The sequence below is a fragment of the Corylus avellana genome, chromosome ca4, assembly GCF_901000735.1.
Source record: "Corylus avellana chromosome ca4, CavTom2PMs-1.0".
NCBI classification, from domain to species: Eukaryota; Viridiplantae; Streptophyta; class Magnoliopsida; order Fagales; family Betulaceae; genus Corylus; species Corylus avellana.
Genome location: NC_081544.1, coordinates 33,236,531 through 33,248,753, shown reverse-complemented (window position 1 = coordinate 33,248,753; position 12,223 = coordinate 33,236,531). Strand labels below are relative to the sequence as shown.

General features: G+C 34.5%; 1 protein-coding gene across 1 annotated transcript; it reads right to left on the bottom strand.

Moving 5' to 3' along the window:
• Positions 1-7,883: 7,883 nt before the first annotated feature.
• LOC132179187 (protein JINGUBANG) lies at positions 7,884-9,262 on the bottom strand. Its single transcript, XM_059591851.1, has one exon. It carries the CDS (start codon positions 9,155-9,157, stop codon positions 7,895-7,897), a length of 1,263 nt encoding a protein of 420 aa, XP_059447834.1. The 5' UTR covers positions 9,158-9,262; the 3' UTR covers positions 7,884-7,894.
• Positions 9,263-12,223: the final 2,961 nt, after the last annotated feature.

The following is a 12,223-nucleotide window of genomic DNA, read 5'->3' as shown; positions in this document are numbered from 1 at the left end:
TCGTTTGTCGGTTTTAGGCCTTTTTTTTTGGGTGAAATGATTTTACAACAGTGTTCTACTATAAAGTTATTTACAAATTGATGTAACGTTAGACCATAATTAATGAAATAATTAAGCAAAAATTTGACTTACTTTTTAATTATTTTATCAATTATGAATTCTTACGTCAGTTTATAAATAATTTTATGATAAAAATTATGGTATCCCTAATACCACTCTTTGTACACATAAATCCAGCCGGCATCTCGAGAGGCTTGCAACTTGCAAACAAGATATTCATCATGATGCTAGCAAGGTTGTACAAGAAGCAAAATTAAGCACTCCAGTGCAATTAATGTCCTCATTTGTTGGGAAGAAACAGTTCCAAATTATAATAGAAGAAATCGAAATGATCACTCATTTACCATGATCTAGATCTAGTGAGATCACTTGCCGAGCACAAGTAGTACTGAAATGCCAAATGTGGTAGTGATCATTCATGTAAAGTGGCAGTGCATGATTTCTACTGTATAAAACAGTACTACGTTGCTCAGGAAAAAGAAGATTCACAGTTTATCCCATCTCTCTTTCTAACTTTATGTTTGACCCTATAATAAAGTTACGACCTTCATTGGACTTTATATATATATATATGAAAAAAGCCAATATACCAGGGTTTAGCCTAGTGGTTAATCACAAGGCACATAATTCCACTACGGAGGAGTGCTTCTGTCAATTCATCGATGAAAATTAAAGCCAAGCAAAAGAACAAAAAGAAGAGCTAGCTTTTCAGCTGAGTGGAGGCCTTGCTCCTAGCTAGCTAGAATTAACCCTTTTGCGTGATGTTCATTTTAGTGGGAAACTCAAGTAATGGACGCAAAAGGTCAGGCTGTAAAAGGGAGTTTGAACTTCTGGTGCATTCCTGTTTTTATCCGACCAATTGTTGCGAAAAAAAAAAAGAAAAAAAAAATTATACCTTATTATTCCGACATAAGAAGGAGACAAACTTAGTGGCCTTGAAAAGCTTATTCAAAAAGCTACAATATTTGTATTTCACAAAAAAGAAAAAGAAAAATCGTAATTCCAACATCTACTAGGTGAAAATTGTCTTAGAAAGAATACAAAAATATTTCTAGTGTTCTGTTTGCCACATCACACATGGCATTTTTTTAAAAAAATTCTTTCTATTATTATTAGTTACTTTTTTGGGTTTCATCTTAATTAGGCTCTATATATATATATATAACCTTAATAAGATGGATTTAGCAGTCAATTATGTTGGTTATCTTTGCAACCCACTGCACAACGCTGCATCAACTTCAATAAATTGCAAATCTCTTATTTCTCAATTACTTTCTTGTAATTTTCTTGCCTACAGGAAAATCTTCTTTCTTTTTTCCCTTTTTGGATTGAGAATCATACCACCAAAGACATTCTATGTGTGCCAGTATATATGGATTCCCAAAGAAATCACTTTTAACTCGCTGTTTTTCTGCTTAAAGTCGATCAGCAATTCATGGCATGCATGTAAAGCACCATGAATGAAGCCACTGGAACTTTTATGGGCATCAATTATCAAAGAAGAGCCTAAAAGAGACACCATATGATAAAGGTATACAATATACTTGTATCAAGATAGTTACAACAAGCTTTCGATCTCTTTCCTTTTTTTGGCCTGATACAACAAGCTGTCTTCAGTCTTCATTTGTGCATATATACATCTCTAACTAACTGGGTATAGTTTTTAGTTTTACAGCACAATGAAATTAATCATGAATCTATCAAAGTTCAACCTTCAGAATATATTATGAGATTTTATATTATTGATTTATGTTTCTTTATATAAGTCAGTTTAGGTTAATTTATTTGTATAGGTCGACTTATTCAACTAAAATAAATAAGTTAATAACCATAATGTAGTCTTAGGGACTATTCAATTCAAAGTGGTAAACTTAGCGTTGTCTAACACCTACCTATAAAATCAATAATATAAAATCTCAGAATATATTCTTCCATGTTTCAACTCGAAATCTTTTGGATAGGGCCAAAGCATGTGCTTTTAATTAAGAGATCACGAAGAAACCCCCAAGTATATATATATATATATATATATATATATATATATATATGCAGGAGTTCTTGAGAAGCACGTGGGAGTGTCCTCTTCATATATGGCACCTACCAATTCTCATTTTAAATTAAAAGCTTGCCCAGTGAGGAGGAGGAGGAGGAGGAGGTGATCGAGGTGAATCCAATTTCTCATTTGTAATCATTATGATTCCATTTTATGGGGCAAACAGAAAAGTCATGATCTGTGGAATCAAATTTATTTTATTTGCATATTGGGGAGGGGGGAGCCATGCTGACCCAACGGCCACCCATCTTGGGCTCCACACCCAATTTCCTTCAATCTTCGTCTAGGCTTCTAGCTGTTGGCCAACTCCAACACTGGTCAAAATTCAAACTTTACAGCATGTGGTACAAGCCATATTTCCTAAGAAATCAGACTCTTTTCAAATGAATAGATTTTTTTTTTTTTTTTTTCCGACTAGTTGGAAGGAAATTGTTTCAATTCAGTCTATTAAATTAACATTTAATTTTAAAAATATATATATAAATCACATGTTTTAAAAATGTATGTAAAAGTCTCATGTTCTAAACTTCTAAGAACAAATATTAATTTAATAGACCATATTAAAAGAATTTTTTCTGACCCTTTTTATTTATATTTTTTTTGTTGTGGTTTCCAAATACTATATATATATGTATCCAATGCTGCACCTTTAGCCATGAGCTTAGTCTCTTTGGGCCTCGACTCCTATAACCATGTTTAAGATCTTTAATAATTTGTTACTCAAATTATTAACAAATTGCTAATTAAATTTTATTTGAAAAAATAAATTTTATACGATCAAGCTCTCTTAACAATTTATTTAAACAAATAGATTCCTTAAGAGTTATTTCATAATTCACTGATATGATTGACTAAAATGGCTCATGAGTTGGCAGATTTGTCATATCAAGCCGATCGAGAGAACAATTATGCTGCACATGGGCTAACTAAACCCGTGATTATACAAATTATGAATAGGGTATGGATGGAATAAAAATTCCTAGTTGAATCGTTGTAACTTTAGAGCAATATGGTTTAGATTTTTCAGTTTGATTGAATGAAAGTTGAAATTTTTCCTTTTAAAAAAAATATATATATTATTACTGACGTGTTTGGATTGTTATCTTGAAGGTAAGGATGGGTCCCATACGAGGACATAGCGAGGAATCTGCGGTGCATTGAGAATGTTGGTTAAAGTTGGAAAAATTATCGTCTTTGAGAGATAACGTACGAACAATAATTAAAGTCAAACCACTAGTTGACTTTAGCCCTCAGTTTCCTCTTATTTGTCGCCTTCTGAATGATGCAAATATCTTTCTCTTCTCTTGGAACAAGGTTTTAAAGTTGAAAAAGAGGGTGATATGGCGATTAACATTTTCTAAAATAATATTTATTTTGATATCATTATAGATATTGAGATATCACAATATCTTACAAGATTTTTAACCGTTGGATCAAAGTGTTGTTCGGTCCCAAGAAACTCCAATTTACACTGCCTTTGGTGGGAAGAAAAAGAGAAAGGGGAAGGACGAAATAATGGATATTTTTCTTCATTGGGTTGGATGGAAAAAGAGGAAAGGGGGAGGGGGGATGGAGGGAATTTTCTTCTTTGGGGACCATTTTAATTTTCTTCCCATATTAGGAGGAAATGGAAGGAAGAGGAAGGAGAAAAAGTAAAATTTATCAAATAATGGGTATGGGGGTCCATAGAAAGAAAAAAAAATATCCTTTATCTTTAATTATTCTCTTCAAGGTACCAATCATCTCACTCTCCTCTCTTACTTTTTTTATTTTATTTTTATTATTATTTTTTATTGAAAATAACTTCAATTAGGTCGTACTGTAAATTGGATGTTTTGCACCCTTTAATAGAAAGCAGACGCCTCAGCTTGAAACACTAAAAAATAATATATTTTTTCACACCAAATAATTTTTCTTCTCTTGACAAAATATTCATTAATAAAATCAATCGTTTTAGTTAGTTTTGAAGACTCTAGTGTTGAGGGCTCGAAGGTGAACGAGAAGTTCAGTGGTGGGTGGTAGACGTTGAGTTAGAACGAATGAAAAAAATTCATGAAATTGTTTTGAATTAAAATATAGTGTTTTTATCATTCCCTCTCCTTCCATTTTGTCATAAATAGTATCAAAATTAGGAAGGACGAAAGAAAGCCCAAATTGCTTAAGTTGGGCCTTTGGTTGGCGTATGTTGGGAAATTATTGTTATCTTGCCTTTATTTGTAATGGTTGTTTTATAGTAAAGCAATTATTTTAGGATTGCATTCTTCTTTTTCTTTTTCTTTTTTTGAAGTGATGTGGATATCTTTTATAATTTGTAGTGTATTTTATCAAGTAGATGTTCATAAATCTCAATCATTACTTTTAAAAAAATAAACATTGACACGTTTATTATATCACTATTTATTATTACTAAGCTAAGACTACAAGTAATGATCAGAGTGGAACCCTTATCCCATTCTAGAATTATAAGGGAAAATGCTGTCGTTTAAAGACCAGCTAACATCACATTATATCTATTTCTCTTTCTTCCATCACCCATGTTACTTTGGCAACCTACTTCTTTTGAAAAACCACATATCACTTGGAATTCATTTTTATTCATAACCAATTATATATATATATATATATATATATATATATATATATATATGCAATTATGCAACTCATGTATGTGACCAGGTCCATATTTAGAGTGTTCATATATTGTCAAATGAGATTAGATCCTAAGAGATGACTATTGCTTTTGTAACAACTTAGGGAAAAGCGCTAGTCATATCTGTGTTATCACCCCAAAAGGACTAGTCAATTTAGAGTTTTCTTAGAATTCATTATAAAGCTCAATTTCACCTAGTAACTAGGCAATATGGAACTTAGCATTCATGACTTATCTCTATAAACCACCAACTCTATGTGGGCTTCTTCTCATCTTTCCAATATGAGACCAGAATGTTACAGCTTTTCTTTTAACCTAGCCGAAAATTCTACAGTTTCTACTTGTACACACTCGAAGCAGCGAGCCAGGACTCAGGAGAAAGTAGTTTCTAATTAAATTATTTATAACGTGAAACGGCTGAGAACGTTTTTTAGATATATTTTTCTGATTACCTTTAATTAGAGGGTTGGCTTATGTCTCGTGTCATGGGAGGAAGAGAAACAACTGCATGTGTTATCAAAATTTGAGGCCCGCGAGATGACTTTTAACCGAACTCCAGTGCCACTTGCAATTAATTAATCAGACCAAGTCTTTGACGCTCCTACTGAAATATAGTAATTTAATTGAAGAAACATTAAATAATAGCTTTCTTCACCATCGCACTGCAACATTTGTCAGGAAAATACTAATTAAATCACGTGAGAAACATTAAAGATGAGACCATTATTTGTTTTAGCACAAGTGTTCTTGTCATTACACGCATGTGTTACGTCAGAACCGACGCAGAAATTGTTTGTAATTTTTTATTTTCTTCAAACCCTCGTAGTCTATGAAAAGATGTCGGCTGATCATCAACTTACTTCTGTCGTACGTGATTCTATATTCATATATACTTGTTCTTCTTCTCTTCGGTTGGAGGAGTGGTGTTTCATGTTTGCTTATAGACAAGACAACATAGAAAACTGATGATAATATTTCAAAAGCATTTGAATATAGTTGAATTTTCACACATTTCAAACTGAATTTTCTGTTTAAAAAAAAAAAAAAAAAAAAAAACCTCCACAAAGCAATAATACACATACATTAATTTGATAGAAATGATCTTGTTTTTATATAATTTTGAATTATTTGGGTGTGACATTTCTTATCTTACACTTGTACACTACCATGATAATAAAGACACGAAACATGTCATGTCGGGCTCGCGTATAAATTGCCATGAGATTGATAGGTTTAGATAGAGTCAAAATTGTTTTCTCCACTTAGAAGCAAAATGAACACTTTAATCTCTTCTTCTATTAATATGGGATATCTTAGTCTAACGTCTTATGTAAGCAGTTGAAATGATTAGCAGGAGGCTTATCTTTTGAGTTGAGCAACTGAAAAGCAAAGCAGGTTGGACTCTTGCGGCCTGACTGGTTTGGGCTCATATACGGGGGATGTGGGCTTTGCTGATGTATTAATTTTAGTTATATACATTAGGAAAATACTAGGTATTCTTCTAGTGTTTCCTGTAATATGACTTTTAAAATCACCAATAGATTAAAAGTCAATAATGATAATCTCAAATTCAATGATAATTTTAAAAGTCACATCACAATTTAAAAGACATTAGAAAAATACTAAAAGAACACTTATCATTTCCTTATATATTATATGCTATTGACTTATTTGAAATAATATTCTTAAATGGGCGAAGCATATTCTAATAAATGAAATTTGGAGGCAATTTGTGTGTAATTTAAATTGACTTCGAAATATGAAACCTCGTAATAATCTTGTTGCCGGCAGTGGGTGGAGTGTCCAATTAGTTATAATGGATAAGTATTTTTGTTTTTTTTTTTTTAAATAAAAATACTTCTCTATTATAATTTAAAATTCTTTTAAATTCATTTGAATCGAAAAAAAAATCCTATTCCGACACGTAGAAAGTGAAATATAAATGCGTGTGTCACAAAATAACAAGGCAGGGGAGGACAGGACTTTAATGGTGGTAGGTATCCAGTCATGTTAAGGCGAAAGAAAGTTGAAACTCTCAATTGCAATAATTCCAAAATTCGTTGTGGTCATTTCTTGCCGGAGTTGTGTAACAATCAAACGCTGAGAAAATGTGTAGGAACCTTACCTTAGTCATAACCTTCTAGACCCTGGGCCCCTTTTGCCTATTCAAACTTTGATACACCGAAAATTGACGGAACCTCTCCATCACTACTCAACTCTCTCTCTCTCTCTCTCTCTCTTAAGTACCCACATTTCACATCCTCTGTTTTAAGGGGAGGGAAAATGAGTAGGTAACTCACTTAGAAATGCTATAAAACTATATTTTTAATTTACAAATTTACAAATTTAATGCTGACTCTCTAAAACCTGACTTTAATTAATTTTTAGATTAAAGAGTAACGATATATATTACACATACATTTTATAAGAGCATTATTAGCATATTCATGAAATTTTATAATTAAAATTACATTTTTCTCTATTTTAATTATTCATTTTTTTTAGAACATCCGTAACAGTCTCACTATTTTAACAAATCAATTTCGCTATTCAATTTAAATATTATTTTTCAAATATTTATTTATTATTTCTTTAACAATTAAAGGATAAAAGATAAAAAAAAAATGAAAAAAAAAATGGAAAGAGAAACTATTTTTCTATTAATAGTGAGTACTGTTCACTTACTATTTTTATTGGGTCAAATTGGTGAGATTGAAAATGAAAATTTTAAGATTCTTTTACTAAAATAATCAGAAAATGATTTTAGTGAGACTGCAAATAGTTAACGTAATAGGGTACAATATCTCTTCATTTCTTTAAAAAAATAAAAAATAAAATTCCAAGGATTGTTAGAGCTTTTTAGGACAACTTTGTAGAATATCACCTTTTCGGAACAACTTTGGAGGATATTTATGTGATGTGTAATACTATTAAAAAAAAATAAAAAAGTTAATTAGAACCGACACATAAAAATTATATGAAATAATTATAATATAAAATTTGCTAAATTATGAGCAGAGAGAACAAGTAGGACAGCAATTGACTTTGCAAATATGAAGCAAAAACTTTCTCATCCTTGTGTACAAAACGGTACTAAAAAAATGGAAAAAAAAAAAAGAAGCATTAATTAATTAATAAAGAAAGGGAACCCATACACGCCAGACCTTAATATCACAATCCAAACTACCACTGTAAACCAGAAAACAAGTACAAGAATCAGAGCCACTTGGATCTTCAATACTATTGCCATCAACCGCCGCAGCCAAACACTTAACGGGGCGTCGGTGCCCTTCCAACACACCCAAACAAGAATAGCTCTTCCCCATCCCTCTCCTCCATATCCTAACCGTTTTGTCAGCCGACCCACTGCAAACCAAATCCTCCACCACGGCCAAGCACAATATCGCTTTGCTGTGGCCCCTAAGCGCACCCACCAACACCATATGTACTCCACCGCCATCGCCATCACCATCTCTCTCCCACACAAGAATCGATCGATCACAGGCACCGGAATAGAGAACACACCCATCGCCGCTTAGAGCCAGGGCATTAACCGCCGACTTGTGCTTCTCTAGCGTAGCCACCGCTGAATGCTTTTTTTTTTCTCCCCCCGCCGCTTTCTCCTTAATCCACACCTTGATTTTCTTATCCGCCGATCCCGTGTAAACAAACCCATCTTCCGACAATACTATTGCGTTGATTGCATCGTCGTGCGCGTTCCCTACAGACTCCAAGCACTTGAAATCGGAGGTCCGCCATATCTTGAACGTCCTATCCCACGAAGCCGAGTAGAGAAGAGACCCGTCTCGAGATATCGCGAGCGCCGAAACATTATCCACGTGGTGCACCCACGTGCACTTCTTGTGCCGCCGCACCTCCACGTAGTTCTTGGCAGAGAAAAGCCTTGAGAAGCGATCGTTCAGCGTGGGGAGCGCGGCTATGAATTTGTACTTCTGTTGTGGATTATCGTCGTCGATCTTCCACACGCGGATTTTGTTGTCTTGATGAGCGCTGAATAGCTTATCCTCAAAAACTACGAGAGACTTAACGACGCCGTTGCTGACAGCCACCACCGGCACCACGTTATCCGTTGAACTGATATTGTCTCGGCTCCATGAGCGTATCTCGCTGTTGGAAGAGCCGGTGTAAAGGAATTTTCCGGCGACGGCGAGAGAGGAGACATAGGAGGAGTTGCCTTTGACGGTGGCTATGCAAAGGTGGTGGGCAGTGGTCGTAGGTTGTTGAGTTGATGTGGAAAGGGAAGGAACAGAGGGGAGACTTGGTTGGGAAGAGAGAGAGGAGGTTGATGACTCTGAGTGAATAAGGTGATTGGAGTGAGATTCAGATTCATTGTCTGCGAGGCAAGGCAATGGACATGGAAGCTGAAGTCCCATTTTTTCTTTTTTCACAAGACTTTGAAGAGGTAAGGAACAGTTGGAAGAGACCTGGGTAGTTGGCTTTTATATATAATTATGTATCACCTGCTCATCAGATCGTCCAAAGGGAAAAAAAGGATAATAAGGTATTCAGGCTGTAAAGACACGAACACTTTTTCTTTTAAAAAATATTAATGCCAAAAGTTACTTCTTTTTTTAAAAAAAAAATCTCATAAATATCTCAAATGCTGACGTAGTAATCATAATTAATTTTTAATTTTGTTTTTAACTAATATTACATTTTTTTTTTAAATAAATGCATTATTTACTTGCGAGGAAGATAGAAAGATTATGAAGCGAAACCTTTTTTTTGGAATTTTGAATTTTTAAGTTTTATCAGGCACAACAATAAAAAATAATATAGAATCGAAAAAAGAAAAAGAAAAAAAGAATAAGAGATGGTCAAAACATAAATTTTCATTGTTTGGCAATGTGCTTATGTGTACAGAGAGTACAACTATATATTTACTATTAATGATTTAGAAATACAACATAACATATATATAAAAAAACCTTAATTGTCCGGACATATTTTGAAAAATTCCACAATACCCCGTACCGTACCGGGGAGCGTTGCTCCCACTCTGTGAATGTCACTACACTTAGTTAATTTTGCTCCGTCTACTTGATCAACTGCTAATATTTCAATATTATTTTTTATGCCGAAAAGAATATAAGCTTTTAGTTTCAACAATTAGTTATGGGCTTTGTAAAATGAGAAGTCTCTCCCAGCTTGTAGAATTTCATTCCACATAGAAAAGCAATAAGAAATGAAAGAAAGAAAGTAAAAAAAAAAAAAGAAGGGAAATATGGCTGGCGAATGTTGCATTTATCGGTGCAATAATTTTGATTTGGACTGTTTATTTACAATGAATGATCTAGATTGTCATAGAATAGAAGTGAAAGAAAAAAGTTGGCTTGCAAGTCACGAGAGTAACTTCCATCCCGATCACTTGCAACCATTCTCGTTATTCACTAAATTAAGATTTAATGCAATAACCCTACTTTGGACCGCTCATTTAAAATGAAAGGTCCAACTGATAATATCATAAGTAGGTGAAAAAAAAACATAAAAAAAATGAAGCAAACCATTCGAGAATAACCGAACAACCTCTTGGCTTTCAAACCACTCTTATCTTATCCTAATCTAGATAATTGTTTTTAAATCAACGGCTCAAATCATGGTTTTACTGCATGGTAATGTAAAAAATCCGCGTTCATTACTGCCATCAAATTTGTACGGCTCACAGGCATCGCCTTTTTGAGTACAACGCGTGGGTCCAGACCAGTTGTACAGATAAAACCAGGTGATTCCACAATGAGAAAGGCGATGGCAGATGGATGCAAGTGGAAATTTCCCACCTTTCTCATGTTGCCTACTATTTTGGTTTGCTTTTTGGGTGGGGGGGATGGTAAGAGCTAGCTGTTCACATCGATTGGGTCTAAAGTTTGTAGATGAATTACGACTTGTTCAAAAAGTTATGCTTACTATTCCCAACTTGCTAGCTTCAATACAGATGCTGGCTGCCAAATACTACTGGGTTCCACCACTTGAAATACTTCCAAATTAATATTGGGCCAGCCATGAGCCATCATCTACAGTGCTACCTTTTTTGCTGCCACTCTTCAATCTTCCTTGTAGTTTACCTATTGTTCTTTGTCGGCGGGCATGTTTTTGCCAATTTGGAGCTGCTTCAGGACCAGCAGTTACTGGAAAGGAAGTAAGGCCCAACATTGTATTTGTAATTTAGAGAAGCCCAATATGTTCCAGACTCATCTCAAAAGTATAAACCGCGTGGACCGAGCTAAAAGAGAAAGGGGAAAAAATCATGCCTTTTCTAAAATCTGATTGGGTCATGAAGTCAAACTAATCATTCAACGTCGGATGGAAAAGTCCAAACAAGGGCATCACGGCCAATTGGGTATTTTGGATAAAAATTAAAATAGGGTATTTCTTGTTAAAAGCAATAAGAATTAAGAACCGATCGTATGCTGCTAAACGTATGCAACGACAGATGCAATCATACAAAACCCTCCGCACATCACCTCTTCGGTACATAACATTGCTGTAATGACGTGGGAGTAAACAAAGATCGTGTGCTGTTTCTATTTCTGACAAATTTCTGTTCTCGACTTAATGTGGACTCGACAAATAGTGGATCGGTGTTGTTAAAAAAAATAAATAAATAAATAAAAAGAAAAAACTAATGCCGTCAGCGATGGCCGATGGGTGTAAGCAATCAATCATTACCGACTTTTTTCTTCTAAGCAATTATAAACGGACGAGAAAAAGACAACTGACGCAATACAAATTAAGGGTGGGGGCAACCAAACAAAAATTACAAGACAACTCAAAACGATAAGAACAATACATAAGGCTAAACTTGGCCCGGCCCATTTATTACTCAGCTTCTCAGCTAAGAACTGGCCGTGAGCGGTGGTTTGAATTGGCAGATTAAAGGCGGATCTGCCTGTTAAAGTACAAATTGCAGAAGTGAGTTTAGAGACAAAACAAGAGAAAAAGTACTAGAATTGGTTAGATGAAAATTGCTTGAGCAGAGCACCACCTCAATTGATATCTGGTGAGAGAAGTACTCGGCTTGGAGGATACCAAATATGAGTCTGGAAGTGGGTCTAAGAGTCCCTATAGACAAAAATATTGTACCACCTATGAAGATCTAGATGCAAAATAAAGAGTAGGTCGTTGATACAACATTTGGATCCTCTCCTCTCCAATTCAAACGGACGGTAGGGGAGCCGGTTCTTGTTAAAATAGGGATAAAATTGTCTAAATTTATTTTTTGAACAATCCTACCCTTATACTAAAGAGAACCGGCCTCTGGAAGATCCCAATTTGTTAATACCATTTGTGTGGCCAAAAAAGATGAGAATGAGGTGGCAAACACAACAGATATGGCTTTCAAAATGCACAACATGAGAGAGAGAGAGAGGAAAAAGAAGAAAGAAGAATAAAGGCTAAAAATGAAAAATGAAAAGATGGGGGAGGAAGAGCGAGGAGCCCTT

Excerpts from the sequence above, each read along its gene's own strand:
- LOC132179187 (XM_059591851.1), bottom strand. The coding sequence starts at position 9,157 with ATGGGACTTCAGCTTCCATGTCCATTGCCTTGCCTCGCAGACAATGAA.